This window comes from Mus caroli, chromosome 7, assembly GCF_900094665.2.
Source record: "Mus caroli chromosome 7, CAROLI_EIJ_v1.1, whole genome shotgun sequence".
NCBI classification, from domain to species: domain Eukaryota; kingdom Metazoa; phylum Chordata; class Mammalia; order Rodentia; family Muridae; genus Mus; species Mus caroli.
The window spans coordinates 81,383,897-81,403,915 of record NC_034576.1 but is presented as its reverse complement, the minus strand read 5'-3'; the positions used below and the strand labels follow the sequence as shown (position 1 = coordinate 81,403,915).

At 45.6% G+C, this 20,019-nt stretch overlaps 1 protein-coding gene across 1 annotated transcript; it reads left to right on the top strand.

Annotated features, from left to right (window-relative positions):
* Positions 1 to 2,596: 2,596 nt before the first annotated feature.
* On the top strand, positions 2,597 to 19,375 carry Det1 (DET1 partner of COP1 E3 ubiquitin ligase). Its single transcript, XM_021167544.1, has 5 exons — positions 2,597 to 2,720; positions 5,441 to 6,533; positions 9,564 to 9,751; positions 15,411 to 15,602; positions 18,753 to 19,375. Exons 2-5 carry the CDS (start codon positions 5,451 to 5,453, stop codon positions 18,940 to 18,942), a joined length of 1,653 nt encoding a protein of 550 aa, XP_021023203.1. The 5' UTR covers positions 2,597 to 2,720; positions 5,441 to 5,450; the 3' UTR covers positions 18,943 to 19,375.
* Positions 19,376 to 20,019: the final 644 nt, after the last annotated feature.

The window sequence follows — 20,019 nt, the reverse complement described above, 5'->3', positions numbered from 1 at the left end:
TTTCAGAAATATTCATATTCACTAAATCATGAAACCAACCTGGGTGTGCAACAACAGAGGAATGGATAAAGAAAACATGGCATGTGTGAACTAGGAACTTTCTCCAGCTGTAAAAAAAAAAAATTGAATTACTTTGTAGAAAAATTGATGTCGAATCCCATCCACGGAGCTGGAGATACCATAATACCATCAAATTCTTTTTTGAGATACCTGCAGATTACAAAATTTACTATTTCAAAATTATTGGTTCAGTGGTTTGTAGTATATTCAGAAGTGTGGCCGTCACCATTACCTAATTTTAATACATTTTCATCAGCCCCTGCCCCTGAAAAATAAAAGATCCAGATTAGCAACCACTGTATACCCCTCTAAGCATTCCAAGTCCCTTATCTGATTCCTATTTCTATAGATTTGTCCATTCTGGATATTTCAAATGATGGAATCAAACTGTATGTGGCAAATTATATCAGGCTCCCTTTACCTGGTAGAATGCTTTCAAGGTTCACCCATGTGGTAGCATGAACCAGTACTTGATTCTTTTTGGTTTGGTCTACAGAGTCTCGTGCAACCAAGGCTTGCCCTAAACTTGCTACGCAGGTCAAGCTGGCCTCGAACTCTCAGTCCCCCTGTGTCTGTTGCACACAGCTTTAACTTTATACTCTAATAACTGTCCTTTGGAATACAACAACTGTTTTATTTTAAGGAAGTCATTGATACGTGCTTCCTCTTTGCTTTCCTCTAAGCTGTTGGCTAACCCAAGGTTACAATAAATTATGTCTAAGATGTCTTCCCAGGGCTTAGCCTGACTTGTGGATTAGATCCATTTTGAGTTATATTTGTTCTGTGTGAGATAAGGGTGGAATCCCTCTGAAGGTTGACTCCACCCTGCCCCTACCACAACCACACAGAAGGGAGAGTTTGCTTTCTAATCCTAAACAGCAGTTATTAAGGAACGCCAACCTTCAAACCCCAGGCCCAGAACTGAAGAAGTAGGCTTGAACTATTTCCAAGTTCAAAGCTTTTGCTAGTTTAAACTTATCCTTCTATCTGACCTCTCTACAACCAAGTCAGAACACTGTACACATTAGAGATGAAAAATACAAAAAGAAAAAGAAAAACCCAGACTCGGAGAAGCTGATGCATGTCTTGAAGCCACATGGGGACCCACCTGTCCGAGTTAGGATCTGACCTGATGCTTTGAGTATTAGCACAGCCCTGTCCCATATTTATTTTGCTTTGCTTTGGGGCAAGTTGTCATGTAGCCAAGGCCAACTTGCTGTGCAGCCAAGATAGGCCTTGAGCTACTGATTCCTCTGCCTCCACTTCCTAAGTGCTGGGGTTATAGATCTGTGGCCCCACCCCTACTGGCTCTTATTCTTGTATGAACTTGTGCAAGAGATGTCCCCTTTGGGTCTCAGTTTCATCATGGAAAAGGAAGAGAGTTGTGGCTGGAAAGCTTGAGTAATATTTTATAAAGACTTCAAGTATTTAGGGCTAACAGGTTTAATACTTGGGATAACCTTAAGAGGCAGGTAGAGTCATTTCCCAGAAAAAGTCATGGAGTTTCTGAAGCCAGCACCCAAGAATACTGAGCCTGGAAATGTTAGGACTGGGCCAGAAACCTATCATTCTCTTCATAGTCAGTCTATATCCCCAAGTCACCTTTCCCCTTCAAACCTTAATTTTCCTCTCTCCCTGGTAAAAGTCAACACATATCCCTTTCTCATGTGTTGGTCTGCAGAGATATTCATTCTCTGAGTCCTTTGGGTATGGAGAGGGTTGGGAGAGAGAGCAAGGCTCAACCTAGCCTCTAATTCTATATCCTATGTCTCAGAAGAGCTGGGGATATAGAATGGAGATGGCATGGGGGTCCAGAAGAGATAGACCACAATGGATTACTGATGGAATATTTACTGAGCTTCTATAAGATGCCAAACCTTGTTATGGGGTGGGAGGTGGGAGGCTGGAACAGAAAATAAGACAAAAATCCCTGTTCTTAGTTTATAATCTACCAAAGGGAGGAGAGACACAACAAAGCAATACACAGCAACAGAAACAGATATTTGACAGTGGTGGTGAACAGTGGCGATGGCTACCCAGAAGCCTTAAGAGAAGATATTTTGGGTTTGGTTTCCTGCCAAAGCATCAAAAATAATACACCCAAACACAAACGCACACACACACGCGCAATCACAATGGAGAGAAGCCATCGACTCACAGGGAAGAAATAGCTTGTAAGAAAAAAAAAATTAAATGAAGTAATGTGTCGGTGAAAAGGCCAGTCAATGGTATTGGATTCATTTAGTACAGAAGCTTTTATTGTATCCCCATGTGCAATCACGAGCATGGAAAACGCAGTGACATGGTGCATGTATAATCCATCTTCCACCAGTATGCAAGAAGCAGGTGAAAACTTAACTTCTACTCATAGTAGTTATGAAAGTGCCTTGGATCACTTGGTCCTGGGCTTATGCAGCCCCTATAGCCTCGATCTCTCCTCCCGACGCCAGGGTGCGCTGCGCTGCTCCTTAGCTGCATGGAGTCTTGCTCTTCCGAACTTCCCTTCTCACTGCGCAGCGCTTCCGGTAGCGGGCGGAAGCCCGGGCTGGTGGCTGCCGACGCCCGGGTCCCGAGGCATGGTGGGGGCGGGGCCGGGGGAGGTGTGCGCGGAGCAGGCTAGGGCGACCCTTGCCCTGGCCCCATGAGCCAGGACTCGACAGGTGAGGACTTGCCCTTTGCGGCCCGCGAGAGCTCCGCGGCGGGCTCCTCCCCGCATGCTCGCCGGGTCTCAGGAGCTCCGGCCCCCGGCTTTGCCCGGGGAGGCCCCGCCCTGGGCTTTTCTTTCCGGGGGCGATCATGGGCATGTGTGTCTGCCTCTTGGCATTCTTTTCTTGTTTTGGAAGCAGTCGCCAAGAGTGAGGGGACATGTGCACTTGCTCCAACGAGGAATAAACCTTGCGTTCACACAATTAGTGACCCGCTTTAGCCAGGCTTTCGTTTCAGACCGCACCGCACCAAAGCGTCTACCATGTGCCAGCCCCAGGGCTGGAAGAGTATACCGCGGCGACCGAAGTAGATCTGGTTACTTCCATTAGAGAGGGTACAGTTCAACGAGGAGACTCAACCATTAAACACAACCATGCAAGCGACCGTGTAAATTTTAAAAAATGTGACAGATGACTAGCGAAAGAAACAAGAAAAAGATGAGTCCTTTAGGTGGGGTGGTCAGAAAGACTTCCCCCAAACTTGACACTACTAAAGTTGCAACGAGAGAAGTTATGGCGTGGATCGGAGAGAATGTCTTACGGAAAATGAAAGTTCCCCTGTGGTTACCCACGTTAGCCAAGAAGATGGCTTGAGGTATGCCCACCGTTTATGAAGGAAGCTTGCTACGTGTTAAGCACTGTGGTGGGCATACAGAAGTTAAGCGTATACTTGACCCAGAGAGATCACCATAAATATACACATTAGTAAAATACAGAGTTGCAATTGAGTGGCTAGTGTGTTGGGATCTATGTCTCACTAAGTGAAGGAAGGCCTTCAAAGACAGGATGATGAGGCTGATACTGGAGATAGTTCTCAAAGGTGAAGAATTTAGTTTCTACAAAAAGCCAGATAGTAGAGTTCAGTGTGTGATCTGTCACAGTCACTCTGCTCTTTTCCTAGGGCTAAAGTGGCTCTAGGGAATATGCAAATGAGCGAGTGGCTTTCAGGGAAGGGTTCCTTCCAAAAAAAAAAAAAAACCAACCAGAGGTGGTAGTTTAGAGCCCTGACTCCCTCAGGTCTGGAGGCTCTGCAAAGATCTTTATCCATTGGATGTAGCTTGTATGAGGATAAGCTGGAAACAAAAGGATTGCAAAACAATACCCTGACTATATGTTGTATGGGTTTTGTTTGTTTTGTGGTCCTGGGGAATCTGTTATGCTGCTCTTTATGAAAGTCAGACACTACTACCCTCTCCCTCCCCTACCTCCAAGCTTTTGATTTCTCTCTCTCAATCTCTCTCTCTGTCTCTGGATGATTATTGATGTGCAAACCTTCTTTGTTGGCCATTTGTACTTGAATCTGGGTTTGTGGCTATTTGTTGAGTTCTAAGAGTTCATTAAATATGTTAAGTATTAACCCCTTACCAGATATTTGGCCAGCAAATACTTCTGTTCACCCTGTAGGTTGCCCTTTCCCCTTTCCCTGGGGTAGCAGGGTAGGAGGTGGGTAGGGGTTTTGAGACATGGCCTAACTGTGTATGTAGCTCTGACTGTCCAGGAACTCACTATGTAGAGTAGGCTGGCCTCGAACTCACAGAGATCCACCTGCCTGCTGTTGGTCCTGGCCTTATTAAATACCAAGTGGTGTTTGTCCATGTAGGGGACCCTTTGGCTAGATACCTGAGGAAAGCCCTCATAGTCTTCCTGTCTCTGGCACTGATTTATAGACACCCAGAAGTATGCTTCACGGATCTCCTAGAGTTTTCGAAGCCAGGCATGTTGACAAGATTAATTGTGGCAAGTGAAGGCTTATTTTGGAACTCTATTCTCCATTGGCCTGTCTATGCAAGTGTTAGAACTTGGGTTTTTTTTTTATCATTTGATTGATTGATTGATTGATTGATTGTGGTGTAATAGGTTCTGAAAGCAGGAAGTATGAGCTCTACCTGTGTTACTGTCCATATCATCTTAGCTGCTTTTTGCTCTTTGAGATTTCATGCTGCTTTTAGCGTGAAATTTTATGTTTTCAAAAAAAATGCCACTAGGATTTCGATAGAGATTGCTTAAATTTACAGATTGCTTTAATATAACAGCCCAGCAAATGGATATGTGCACATCCAATGTTAACTTTTTTAAAAAGCAAAAACAAACAACAAAAAAAAGGGGAAAGTAGCAAAGTTGACCCTTTGCCTCACCTGTGCAAAGCCCCAGCTTCAATTTTCAGCACCCTACAAGTCAAGTGTGGGTACGTAACTCTTTAACCCTACATTGGAGAGCTGGGGCAGGAGGATCACAGTTGAAGGCTGTCCATGGCTGCCTAGCAAGATCAAAGCCTGCTTGAGCTCCTGTCTCAGAAATAAAGACAAGGTTTCAACCTGCATTAGCCTGACCTTGAACTCAAAGTGATATTCCCTCCTTGGCCTCCTGAGTGGAGGTGGTGGGGTTTTTTTACTGTGTGCCCTTAGACCCTGAGGAGATTTTTGTGCTTTTCACGTTTGATGTACTTGTTGGCTTATTCTTCGAAAATTCCTGTTAGTTTATACTTGGAAGGTATTCTTTGTGTCTTGTATCCTTCCTTTCAGATCTTAAAATTCAAAATGTCAGGGTCACTGTGCAACTGTAATCTCAGAGGAATCCAGGTCACTGTTGTCCTGGAAGCTCTCAGGTTCATATAGAGGTATTAGTATGTTTTGTTCCGTTTTCTTGAGTTCTGCTTTTTTTTCTTTTTCATGCAGAGATGTTATAATGGATCATCATGTTTCCACAATTAAACCTCGAAGAATCCAAAATCAAAATGTCATTCACCGCCTAGAACGCCGGCGCATCAGTTCAGGCAAGGCAGGGACCCACTGGCATCAGGTCCGAGTGTTCCACCAAAATGTCTTCCCCAACTTCACGGTTGTCAACGTCGAGAAGCCTCCTTGTTTCTTGCGGAAATTCTCGCCTGACGGACGCTACTTTATTGCTTTTTCATCTGACCAGACATCTCTTGAAATCTATGAGTACCAGGGCTGTCAGGCAGCAGAGGACCTCTTGCAGGGATACGAAGGGGAGATCTTGTCCAATGGCAATGACCAGAGGTCGGTCAGCATCCGAGGCCGGCTCTTTGAGCGTTTTTTTGTTCTGCTGCACATTACCAACGTCGCGGCCAATGGCGAGCACTTGAACCGGGAGTGTAGCCTCTTCACAGATGACTGCCGCTGTGTCATTGTGGGCTCTGCTGCCTACCTCCCAGACGAGCCTCACCCTCCTTTCTATGAGGTGTATCGGAGCAGTGAGTCAGTGACCCCCAATCCACGGTCCCCCCTTGAGGACTATTCCCTCCACATCATTGACCTTCACACTGGCCGTTTGTGTGACACACGCACATTCAAGTGTGACAAAGTGGTCTTGTCGCACAATCAAGGGCTCTACTTGTATAAAAACATCCTGGCCATATTGTCTGTGCAGCAGCAGACTATTCATGTCTTCCAGGTAACCCCCGAAGGCACCTTTATCGACGTTCGGACCATCGGCCGCTTCTGCTACGAGGATGACCTGCTCACTGTGTCAGCCGTTTTCCCTGAGGTGCAGCGGGACAGCCAGACAGGCATGGCCAACCCTTTCAGGGACCCTTTCATCAACTCCCTGAAGCACCGCTTGCTGGTTTACCTCTGGCGCCGGGCAGAGCAGGATGGCAGTGCCATGGCGAAGAGGCGGTTCTTCCAGTACTTTGACCAGCTGCGCCAGCTGCGCATGTGGAAGATGCAGCTACTGGACGAGAACCATCTGTTCATCAAGTACACCAGTGAGGACGTAGTGACGCTGCGGGTCACAGACCCGTCTCAGGTACGGGAAGCGCTCCCGCCTGGGCGCAGTGCCGCCAAGTCTCGCTAAGCTTGGGCTCACATTTAAAGTCGATTCCATTTTGTCTGGCATCACCTATTGAAATTGGCAAACGGAGGGTCAATGACAAGCCACTGCCACGTGGACAGCCAAGTCTGCCAGATTACTCCTCAGGACATTCTCAGTCCCTGTCCCGTAGGAGCTCAGATGCTGTAGGGTCAGGGTTTAGACCACACAGATGTAATCTCACCTAAACTTGATAAGACTGATTATTGAACCGCACAGGTTCTGGCAGGAGGAATGAGCACTCCATGCAAATCTGGAAGTTCGTAGGGCTCAGTGGTGGAAAGCTTATTCAGCACTGAAAACAAAAACCTACAAATCTGCCACTGCAGCCAGGTATGACGGTGGGCGTACTTCTATAATGCCCACAATCCCAGCAGTGGGACTACAGAGCTTGGGATCCAGGGCAATGAGCTCCAGACCTGTCTTTGTTACCAGACCTTGACTTAAAACGATAAGGAGCAAAAGCCAGGCGTGTTGGCACATGTCTTTAATCCCAGTACTTGGGAGGCAGAGGCAGGCGGATTTCTGAGTTCGAGGCCAGGATAGTCAGGGCTACACAGAGAAACCCTGTCTCGAAAAACAAAACAAAACAAAACGAACAAACAAACAAAAAGATAAGGAGCTGAGTTCAGATTCCTTCTGGAAATCCAGGGAGCCCTAGAAAGCTCTCCACTTCAGTGTGGTCTGAGTAAGAGGCCTACCTCTCTGTATCTTTGGCTCCCTTGCCTCAAGCCAATCCTCCTGTTTTGGAAACAGAGCAGTGAGGTAGATAGTAAACTAGGAAGTCAGTCGATTCCCCCTTCAACGGATACTATACGTTGTTGGGGGTTGACTCAGTGGTTAAAGCAGAACCATTCATTGTAAATGCCAGATGAGTGTGGCAGCCTGCTTGTAATTCCAGAGTTCAGAAAGTAGAGACAATTCCAAGAGCAACCTGGCTCATCTGCAAGCTCTTGAGTTCAGGTGAAAGGCTTACTTTAATGCCTTAATGACTAAGACAGACAGTGGTTGAAGAAGACTAGTAACATCAGTCAACCTTGGGCCTTTATGTGCTCAGGTTTGGCACATAAAATACACACACACACGCGCACGCACCACATATGCATGAGGAACATAAATAATAAATAAATGAATGAATGAATGAATGAATAAGAGCTGGTATACAGGACATCATTTCTAAGCCCTCACCTAACTTGTGGTAAAATATCTTCCAACAGTGACCCCCTCCAAGACAAACAAACAAAAACATCAGCACTTGTATATTCTAAAAGGGGGAAGTGGTCAGATCCGAGTCTATTTTTAGACTCCGCTGTCTCCCCTGTTAATGATGGGTGGTCACTGAGCCAGCACGGGTGAACATCCAGTTCACCTTCTGCATCATGGAAGACAGGTGGGAGAGCCCTTAACTTCTTCCCCTCCTGTCCTTAATTTCCCAGTCTGCTGCTGTAGAGGGAAATCTGGTAAACGTTTGTGTAATCTTACATTCACATAATTATGAAAGATCCTGTTAAAACCCTGATATGATCAAAGTGGTGTCCTGGTCTATAGATGGGCCATGAGTCACTCTTTTATTTAGGTTTCTGCTATAATTACCTTTCTATTTTGGAAGGACTAAGTTGTCTGTTATCACTGCACTAAGATTATCCTTCTTCTTATGCTAACAGGTGACCTATTTTTTTTTTCCTGGTAGTTAGAGTCAGTTATAGCGAGACATGCTGCCGGGGCTGTGCCCTCTGCTCGGAGTTTGAAACTCGAAACCTAGTCTCTGTGCCCCAGTTGCCCTCTTTTCTCCCCTTCCAGTTTAATTTGATAAGTTCCAATAAGGTTAATGAGTAAAAACTGCATCCATAGACAAAGCCTTGGTAATATTATGGGTATTATTCTCAGGTTGTCTCCAGCCTCTTTAATTTGCAGCCAAATTTAATTTCCAGGTGACTGCAAAGTCATGTAAGAGGAGCTCTGGGAAGGACTAATTACTATGAGACAGGTGGGCCACATGGCTGCAGAGATGGGTAACAGAGATTAGAACTTAATCAGAGGAAGGGGAAATGTGAATCCGTGTGTCCTGGACATCTTAGACTCCTGCTGCAAGCTTGCAGATGTAGTTCACAGTGTAGCGTTCACTGTGACAAAAAACTCGAGGTACCCGGAGCTTCCTGTTAGGCAAGGCAGAGCACTCAAGATGTCAAGGAAAAGGCCCAGTCACCCAGGGTTCCATTCAGGAAAAGTGGTGGCTGCCACCTATGGCATTTGAATGCTTTTCAGGTCCCCCACCCCCACCCTCATCCTAATTGGCAGAAATCTCAGATGTTTCTTACAAAAGCTCTTGACTGAAAGAACATTTGTGGAGAAAGAGATGGAAAATGCCTGTCTGATTTTTCATTTGTTCATCTTTAGTATCCTGCGTGGATACAACTTGCCCGGGCAGTTTTAGCACACATTGTACTTAAGGCGTCTCTCTGCATGCTAGAAATATTAAGAGGGAAAAATAAATGCCCCGAAATTGAACTTTCAACTGTACACATAGAAGAGAAAATCATTTTCCAACAGGCAGCCCTGGGCTGCAAATCACTTTCCCAGCAGGAAAGAAAATTAAATCTGGCATTTTTAAAACTTAAAAAAAAAAAAAAAACTTAGGGCAGATTGGGGGACAAGTAGCGAATAAACACTTGGAAGGAAAAATATTGAATTTGCACAGTTTGAAATGGAAGATTGAAAGCCTTTTTATGTATACATGCTGGCCAGCTCGGTAATCCCAGCAGCACAGCGGCACGGGAAACCTGGTGGCATCAAGGTTCTCAACGATGCAGCCAATGCTGCCTCCTCTGTTCCCAGACCTTGTGGAGCCCTGCTCCCTAGCTAGTGCCAAGGCGGAGGTCCCTGAGTGTGTGGTTGGGTGGAGTGCATTTCAGGTGAAGTGGAAAGTTACCTAGGCATGGCCACCCCATTGGCTGCCTCTTTCTGCAGGCCTCCTTCTTTGTGGTATACAACATGGTGACAACAGAGGTGATTGCCGTGTTTGAGAACACGTCCGATGAGCTTCTGGAACTCTTCGAGAACTTCTGTGACCTCTTCCGCAACGCCACCCTGCACAGTGAAGTCCAGTTCCCTTGCTCAGCTTCTAGCAACAACTTTGCAAGGCAGATCCAGCGCCGGTAAGCTGTCCCGCCAGGCCTCGCAGGCTTAACTTGAAAGTGGTTGGTGTTAGGCTGGTAGCCATTTGCTTCAGGACACTTTGTATTCTGTGTGCCCACCTGGCCTTGGTAGGTCTGCCTGTTGCACTGTCATCCTGACGTTTTTCCAGCTCTATTACAACCTGTGCAATAGTTGGTGTATCTTCTGGGTCGTTAGACCACACGTAAGCTGCAGAAAGACAGAAAGTCTGTTTAATGCTATATTCTCAGTGGTGCACTGTCAAGTCCTTAAATATTTGAGGAAGGAGTGATGGAGATCACGTTAGAACTTCTGGTTAATATGGCATGTTGAACACATCCACCTATCTCTGCTCCATTGGAAATAAAGGAATAGAGGGGTGGCCCTTAAGAGCAGAGGAGAAGACAAGCCAGAACTATAGATACGGGTTTGGAAGTAGAAAGCCCACGCGTGGCGTCTAAGAACCTTCTTAGTATATTAGCATGATAGGAGTAGTTCCCTTGGGCTAAAGCCTCTGGGCCTCCTCAGCTTTCATACCTCAATTGCTCTAGCCTTAAGGAGGTAAGGAAAATATCTGGTTTTGGTCCCCAAATAGGCCAGACCACACTGAGCGGATGAATCGGGGCAAGCATGCCTTCTTACTTGTGGGAAAGATGAGCAAACGTAAATGTCCTGCAGTGGCTCCATGCTTGGGCGCAGGGACAGTTGTGGTTAGACAGATCCTGACCCTCATTTACCTCTGCCTTCTCTCCGACACATCTGTCTTCTGCCGTAGTAGCTTCATTCTCTTCTTTTCAGTTTGAAAGCAGGGTCTCCCTGTATAGCCCAGGCTGGTCTTATACCCGTGGTGCTTCACCTTCCTAGTCTTCCTAGTGCACAGGTGTGGACCACTTCCCTCCCTTTTTGGTGGCGGTGCTGGGTCTTGAACCTGAGTGTCTTCTTTCACCATTAACTTTTAAGTTAGCCATTTCCTCAGCGAGTTGCAGAAGGTAGGCGTCCTGGTTTGCTTTCTGTTGTTTTGATAAACACCATGGCCAACAGCAGCCTGGGAGGAACGGATTTATTCCAGCTTCTACTTCCACGTCACAGTCCTCCATCGAGGGAAGTCAGCAGAAAGTCCAGGCAGGAGCCTAGAGGCAGGCACTGACAGAAACCTGACAGGAATACTGCTCACTGACAGGTTTTGTTCTTGGCTCATTCCTAGCTAGCTTTTTGATACAGTCCAGGATCATATGCCCACAGTGGGCTGGGCACGCCTTCATCTGTCATCTATTAAAACAGTTCTCCACAGACACGGCCACAGGCAATGCTTCAGTTGTGGGTCCCTCTTTCAAACTAGCTAGTACAGTGGGTACCCTCAGTGAAGGCACTAAAGAGGCCGGCTCCATGTGGTCAGGAATTTTGATTTCTGTTCACTGTTGGGTCCACACCAAGGCTAGTGTGTTATCAGCTGAGAGGAGCTGCAAGCTCATTTCATGAGCTGAAAAGTTTTTTCCTGCCACTTAAGACTGAAAAGTTATAAATGTGCACTATCTTGAGTAGATTTTCTAAGCTACACAGTCATAGTTTACTTTATTAAAACTATAATGTACATGGAAATTGAAATGATTTTCTGTTTCTTGTGAATACACGGCTCTTAATGCAAAATTGTGTGGTAAGTGTTCTCTAGTAATCTTCATGTAAAAACACTTTTTAGCATAAAGCGTGCAAGCAAACAAAATGGACGCTTAAGACTGGAATCATTTAAGAAGTGCCTTTACCAAAACAACAAATCAAACCAAAAAAAAAACAAAAACAAACACAACCAAAAAAATGGAGAGTAGATGGGGAGGGACGGGGAATGGAATATGGAGTATAAAAAATGAATTACAAATAAAATTAAATTTTAAAAAAAGGCAAAAAAAAGTAAAACAAAACAAAAAGAAGTACCTTTATCCTAAAAGAGACCTCCCTCTATCCCCCTTCCCCCTCCCCCCCAAAAAAAAGGATTAGGAAAGGAAGAGGGCAGAATTGTTGTCACTGAGACAAGTGGAGATGTAAGCAAGGGTGGGCCTAGACTGCAAAGGCTCTAGGAGACCTGAAAAGTCTTAGATTTAGCTGAAGAACTCTCCAAGGGGAAAGAGGGAGTGAGGGCATAGCAAAATGGAAAAGAAAAGAGTTAAAGAAAAATTGGGAGCATTTGCCCTAGAGTTCTGTATCTGCTGTTCCTGAGAGAGAGAGATTGAGGGCCAAAGAGGTAGAAACAATGTGAGTACTTCCTAACCTGGATGGATAGAACTTTCTAGATTAGCAGGATCATCCATGACTATTGGAACCAACTGTTAAACTTTGAGGAAATTTTGAAAGCTGATTATTAAACATAGCCATTACTAAGCTGTAATTACTCCTTTTGACATTATCCATGGTTTTTTGTTTTAATTTTTTTTTTACTAGATATTTTCTTTGTTTACAATTATCCATGTTTTTGAGGTTCTGTTATCTGGATGCTAGATGCTGCATAGTACAATGCTATGGCTCGTCTCCAGCTGTGTTTGATGATGTTAACGCCGGTGCCATGAAATTGGCCTCAGCAGGAAGCTTGATACCACAGAAACTGGCAAATGCTACAAATTATGCCCCTCCCCCTGCCAAGAAAAACCACCCACTTTCCCAGCATTCTGGTACTTAGCATAGTCAGTGAGAGAAGGCCCACATGCCGTACAATTTTGAAACATTGGAGATAAGGGTAAATTATAAAAACTTGGAGTAAACTTACATTTCACATGCAAAAATGTTATTAGAATGCTGTCAGATTGGTCAGTGACAATGCTAAATGCTTCGATGTTAAGATCTTGCCTTCAAAATTTTGTGAAAAGGATTATTTCAAGGCCTTGGGAATGTGTTTAGTACATTCAGTGGGCTCTGGATTCAATCCTTTCTCTACCTGTAGAGCTATCCAAAAGTAACTCTCTCTGTCTGTCTCTGTCTCTCTCTCTGTCTCTCTCTCTTTCATGAGAAGAGCTGACCAGGCTGCCCTTGAACTTACAGTTCTTCTGCCTTGGCTTCCGGAATGCTATAATTACAAATTCCTGTTCCTGGTGAAAAGGATGATTTCTCATGTAGAATCCTGTATTCAAATAGAATAGAACAAAGATATTTTCATGTCTGTGAGACTAAACAATAAAATCACCTTCTATGTATCTTTTTGAGGAAGCCTTTGGAAAATACATGTCACCAATAAACTGCAAAGGAATGGGTTTTGGGCACCAGGGCGAGTCAGAGTTCTGAAGGGGCTGAATAGGAAGCTCCAGGGTCACAGGTCACAGGTCACAGGTCAGCCTTGAAGGATGTGGTGAAGTGAAGGATCCAGGAAGGAAGTGTTACTGGAAAAGGCGGAGCTGGAGCGGTATCTGGTGGGTCTGAGTGTATCATCACTGCTGTTCTGGTAGAGGTGTCAATGGTATGGAAGTGGAGTTATTGAAGGAGACCAGGAACTACCCAGGGCTAATCAGGATGATGGATGATATCAGAAGAAACAAGAGCAAGCCTAAAAGCCGTTGAGGCCTTTGAAGGACACTAATGAGGTTAGGTGGCTGGATTTGAGAGAGAAAGGAGCAGTAGTTGGACATAGGGCCAGAGACACAAACGATTGGCTGTTCTACAACTTCAGGTGGTCCAGAGTAGTGGCAGATGATACTGGTTTTATCTCTCGCTCTCTCTCCCTCCCTGCCTCTGTCCACTAAGGACTGACCCTGGAGGCCTCTTGTATGTTTGGCAAGTGCTGTGTTGCTGAGCTCTATCCCCAGCCAGGTTTTTACACTTTTATTTTAAGGAGGTCTTACCAAGTTGCCCAGGCTAGTCTGATCTTGTTCTTGAATTTTCAGTCCTGAAAAATCTGTGTCCCAAATAGTTGGAATTACAGACCCATGTCACTAAACCAGATGGTTTTCCTTAATTTAAACCTGAAGTAATAATGGCATGTTTGTGTGTTGATGGGGCTGATCCGGGAGAGTATCCTGTCTAGAGGGCATGAGATCTGCCACCCAAATAGAGAGATTGGAGTGCTGTGCAGGGACAGATGCTCTGTGTTTGTCAGTGACAAACTAGGGGGAGATGAGGTTACCATGGAAGAGAGTGGGAGGCAGGCTGGACTGTGGAAGTTCAGATGAGTACCCTCCCACATTGAGAGCCTGTGTGGCTTTGTGGCCAAAGGTTGGAGTGAGCATTACTTTCAGTTTTCTCCAGCCACAGGCATAGAATCAGGAGAGAGAGCTGAACTTCACTGGCGTTCTTCTGGAAAGCAGAATTCAAGGTTGTTGAGCATGCAGGTGATGGAGCTGTTTCACAATTGACTATGACTTCTAAGATGCCTAAAGAAGAAAGCGGACTTAATGGGTGTGTGAGATGGAAGAAAATGTTGGGGAGCTAGGAGAGGATGGCTGGAACATGGGATGGTCACCTGGAGTGCAGTGCTTGCAGGGTGAGGCGAGGTCATTGAAATGCAGGGCAGAGACTGAGGGGAAAGCCAGGCTAGGCTATGCTGTTAGAAGCATCTTCACCAAGAATTTTGGAGTCATCCAGAGTTAAGAGATGTTAGTTGGACAGAATGACACAGCTAAGAAAGAGCTAAGAACTGCAGAGTCCAGAGATGGCTTCTTTATATTTCCGGCAGTGTGGGCTGGGAGAATGGAGATCAGGTGGGTGCTGCTGAGGAATAGGGGCTGCTTCAATGTACAGAGCCTGCAGGCTGTCCTAGAGGCTCTGTGGTCAGCACACAGCCGCGAGCCAGCGCCTAGCGTGTGCCCATCACTGGTAGCAGGGACAGAGAAACAGCTCCATGGTGTCACCTGTAAGTAGCCTGAGGAGTTCCCTTATCCTGTGGGGACCTTTACTGCAGATCCATGGCATGGCTACAGAAAAGAGTCTCAGGATGTGGCAGAATCAAAAGTTATTAAAGGGCTGGAGAGATGGCTCAGTGGTTAAGAGCACTGACTGCTCTTCCAGAGGTCCTGAGTTCAATTCCCAGCCACCATATGGTGGCTCACAACCATCTGGAACAAGACCTGATTTCCTCTTCTGGTATCTGAAGACAGCTAAGCTACAGTGTACTTACATATAATAAATAAATCTTAAAAAAAGGGAAGTTATTTAAAAAACATTTCGGACAGATTTAGGAACAAGGGTTAGCAGAGAGGCACTCGGGGAAAGGTGAGCTATGCCCACGGGGACCTGGGCTCTCAGATGATAGTTGCGGTTAAATGTCTAAATAGCTATAGAAGCTGGTTTGGGGGACGTGTTGCTAAGGAACCTTTCTGTTCTGGTGAGTGAGGTTTAGGGTGGTTCCAGAGAGCACTGAACAGGAGTATAACTGAGAAAACTCGTTGACAAGAGCAGTGGGGAAGTTAGGATTTTAATTGTTTGTAAAATAAAATCACTGTGTGTGTAGAGTGTGTATGTGAGTGTGCATGCATGTGCCCTGGCACATGTAGGATGTCAGAAAACCACTTTTGGGAGTTGGGTATCTCCTTCCACTGTGGGACCTGGTGGCTGAACTTAGGCCAGGTTTTTGGGCTTGTGTGGCAAGCACTTTCACCTGGGGAGCTCTTTGGATTTGAGGCGTGATGTGAGTTTTAAACTGCGGCAGCTGCTGAGAAAGCCTTCCTTACTGGTGCTTTGTTTTAGGTTCAAAGACACGATTATAAATGCCAAGTATGGAGGGCACACGGAGGCTGTACGCCGACTGCTAGGCCAGCTCCCCATCAGTGCCCAGTCTTACAGTGGGAGCCCATACCTGGATTTGTCTCTCTTCAGCTACGATGACAAGTGGGTGTCAGTCATGGAGCGACCCAAGACTTGTGGAGATCACCCAATCAGGTACTTTATCACTACCACAGCTACAAACTGCTTGAAGTGAGAGGCCCCATGCTCCCCGCTCTCCTCTTCTATAGCATAGGTCAGTGACTCTTCCCCTCTCTCTTCTATAGCATGGTTCAGTGACTGAGGCTTCCTCTCTCTCTTCTATAGCATAGGTCAGTGACTGAGGCTTCTCTCTCTTCTATAGCATGGGTCATGACTGACTCTCTCTCCTGTGCTTCTGATGGATGGAAAGAGCAGGCTGTCTGTGTTGTGTGGTGAGAGTTTGGATCACTTAGGTATTATTCTAGCCCCATGAATAAAACTTTTATTCAGATAAATGCTGTCTGCTTTTAAAAGTGTTCAAGGAAGCCTGGCATGGTGGTACACACCTTTAACCTCAGCACTTGGGAGGTAGAGACCGGTGGATCTCTGTCTGTCTTTTGAGTTTGAATCTAGCCTACAGAGTGAGTTCAGGACAGCCAGGGCCATACCAAGAGACCCTGTATTGAAAACAACAAACAAAAAAGCAAAAGCATCCAAGAAAAGGAGCTGTAATTTTCATTTTTAATATCCTAATGACATTCTATCACAGATTTTTGTATCTAGTATATCTTACTCAAGTTATTTTATCCAATTTTACTTAGTAGAAAAAGCAGAGATAATTTTTTACTGCTGGAATCTTTTTTTTTTGCGTTTTAAAAATATTATTTATTTATTTATTTACTTTATGATTTGAGTACACTGTAGCTGTCTTCAGATCCACCAGAAAAGGGCATCAGATTCCATTACTGATGGTTGTGAGCCACCATGTGGTTGCTGGGAATTGAACTCAGGACCTCTGGAAGAGCAGTCAGTGTTCTTAACCACTGAGCCATCTCTCCAGCATTTTTCTTTTAAGATTGTCTGATGAGTATGAATGTTTTGCTTGCTGTGTGTATGCACACTCTGTGTGTGCCCGGTGCCCACAGAGGTCAGAAGAGTGAGCCAGATACCCTGACTTGGAGTTCTGGTTGGTCGTGAGCCACTGTACTGGGAGTTACAGGTGGTTGTGTGCTACCATGTGGACGCTGGGAATTGAACCCAGGCTCTCTGTTAGGGCAACAAGTACCCTTAATTACTGAGCCATCTGTCTTTTCACTCCTACTGCTGGATTTTTAAGGCAGGTTCGAGGCCAGCCTGGGATGTGAGACCCTACCTCAGAACAAACACACATTTGATAATGTCACCAACCATCTAATTAGTATTCCCTGTGTTGCTTGAGAATATTATTTGCACAGTTCCTTTGCCTCGTGTGCTAAACAAGGCTCATATACATGTGGCTGCTAGCCTTAAACCTTAGGTTTGCTTTCCTCTTTATTTTTCTTGCAATGAAATCATTGCTCATCACCAACACATTCATCCTGTAGTCTTTCTCACACCTGGGCTCTGTCCATTGCATGCTGGGAGTTGTATTTATGGTGTTCCTCAATCCTCCTGCTTTCCTATAAATTGGTAGTTAGATTTAGAGGCACAGACAACTCACTTTAAATTATAAATCCATGTGTGTTGGGAACTATGTGGGTAGGTTAATGTGCTTTTTGTGCATAAAAACACATAATGGGCCTCATTTGATACAGCCAAACAGATTCATTTTGGTCCTTGCTGACAAAACTTCCTGCTTTTCTAGTTTGAAAAGATGAGCCCCAGTAACAGGCCTGTTGTCATAGCTATGACAGAAGAGGCTTCTCTTGTAATTTACTTAAAATGAGACCTGGAAGGACATTGAAGACATCTGAGGAGGTGGTGTTGCCAGGCACGGTCACTGTCTATGTCACTGTGGTTTTGCCAACAAGTGTGTTTGTGCACATTTTCATCTGTAGCATCAGTCACAGGAGGCACCACAGTTTGCTGAGTGCTTTAACTGCAGGGGTGTCTTCCACTGGACTACCCAGTCTCCATACTGACACTGGGCCATTGAGTGGATGCACCCCATTTACCCAGCCTCCTGCCCATCTCTTTTTATGCATTTTTATATTACAGCAGTTTTGATAGTGTCAATCATTTAAATTAAGTTCTGAGGGTATGAATTCTTAGGGATTGGGTTATTTTATCAAAAAGTATGAACACCACTGAGCTCAGGGGTGGCACATTTCCCTGGTATGTGCAAGGCCCTGGGTTTGAGCCTCAGCTCTGCAAAATAGTAATAGTAATAAAAAGTGTAAGTATCTTTATATTTGTTTCTCTGCTTTCCAGAAAGGGTAATCAGAGCTTTGTAGTTATTATCTTCGAGCCTGTTCACCATCTCTAGTTTCCCAAACCACAAGTCATTCAGAAACATCTTTTGCTTCATTGTATCACACGGAGACTCCCAAGCTCACCCACTCACCATTCTCTATTCCTGAGTGCCCTGCTGCTGCGCTGCCTCCTAGCATGCCATGTGATTGCTATATGTGAAAAGCGACAACCTTCAGAGAGAATGCATTTCATTTTTTAGTGTTTTATGTATTGAGATGTACTCATGGAGCCTAGGCAAGCCTCAAACTTGCTGTGTAGCCAAGGTTGGCCTTGAGCTCTTGACCTTCCTGCCTCTGCCTCCATTGTGCTAGGATTACAGGCATGTGCACTATACCTGGTGTGAGAATTTGTCCTTAAAACTGAGAATCTTCAAGATTAGCCCAAAATGGCACTATTATGTAGTCTCTGCTAGCCACTGCTGGCTGTTGGGTACTTACTGTGAGATGAGGCCAAGCTGAGACATGTGTAGGTGTACAGTAGCTGGTTATTTCAGATATATTAAATTAAATTAAATATATTACAAGATAAATTCTACTTTTTTGTTTTGCTTCTTTTTACAATGTGGCTCTTCGGAGATTTAAAGGCACACAGGAAGTTATGTATGCTGTTAGTATTTCATTTCTAATGCCAGCTTAGACATCTTTAGGCTGGAGCTTCTGCAAGTGGGAGGTTATAATTTGGAGTCTGATTCAGGGCCACTGTGAGAACTGAGCGGTGACTAAGGTCAGGAGTTGACTTTACAGTCACTGATGAGATGAGTGGCTTGAGGGTCTGCTGAGCTGGGCTTGCTGCAAGAGGCAGTCTCATTTATCCGATGAACTCTCTGTCTGCATCCCCTGCTGGCTAGATTTCAAGGTGGCAGTGATAGCAACATCGTGTCCCTTTTCTGTTTAGGTTCTATGCCCGGGACTCTGGCTTGCTGAAGTTTGAGATCCAGGCGGGCTTGCTGGGCCGCCCCATCAACCACACAGTGCGACGCCTCGTGGCCTTCACCTTTCACCCCTTTGAGCCATTTGCCATTTCTGTGCAGAGGACTAACGCAGAGTATGTTGTCAACTTCCACATGCGACACTGCTGCACCTAGTCACCTTATTACAATCGTGCTGTCCAGGACTTTGCCCCTGCTTCGCACAGTGGGCAATAAAGCAAAAGCTCCGAGCTGCCGTCGGTGTTCCAGACTGGTGTGCCTCCCCTGCCACAGAGCCTGAGACAGAGGATGGGGTGCAGCCTGGTGGGACTCTGTTTTCCTCTTACCCAGATGATCAGTTTTCGTGTCGTCTCGCTTTTCCCTGTGGGAACACCTAGCATTAAATCCATTATATTTTGTTTACTTAGCATTTTATGTCTGTGGAGATAGAAGCATTCACACCTTTCCGCCTTGATGTCACTCTTCGAATTATGGTGTGAAGCTGGCAGCAGGTAAATCATGTTTACTCTGGAAACTACGGACTCCTTTCCATTCCCTCAACAGACAGGGCTGGCTTTATAAGAGAAAATAAAGGCTTGGTATTTTCGTAGGACACTGTCTCTTCCTTGATGTTTCCCTCACCCCGGTGCTTTTTCCCCACTTGGTAGAGAGGGACTGAGAGAGAAGCGACAGGCAGGCCCTGGATGCGGCAGCTGCTCCTGTGTGCTAAGTGGCCAGTGCCCTTGTCAAAGGCAGTCATTTGTCTCCTTCCCCAGGGCTTTCTGCTGGTAATTGTTAGCCCCGGAGAGGTGGGAGTAATCACACAGCCTCATGTGGAAGCATGCTCACATCTGCTGCCCGTGTCACGCTGGTGGGAGAGCATGCAGCCCTGTGAGGCTTGGCAGAAACAAACACCGTGTAGCACGTACTGTCCTCTGAGTAGCAGAAGCTGAAAGGCTCCAGGTGTCCCTAAACAGATCAAACTGGTTGTCCCCGGGTGCCTGAGCTCTCATAGCTCTCCTGTAGCCCCCTGCTGGCACCAGACTGCACCCTTCTGTCACATTGTCCACCAGGCTCCTCCAGAGGGCCTGTAAGCCTGTTTCTATCTCATTTGCATAATGTTCCCCTGTCATAATGTAGTCAGCTTGTTTAGAAACATCTGTCTCAGAAGGTACCTCTGAAATGTTTTGTACCAAAGCAATCTAAAAGGAGCCACGGATACAAGCAGCTGGGTCCCATATGCCTTCTGCTAGT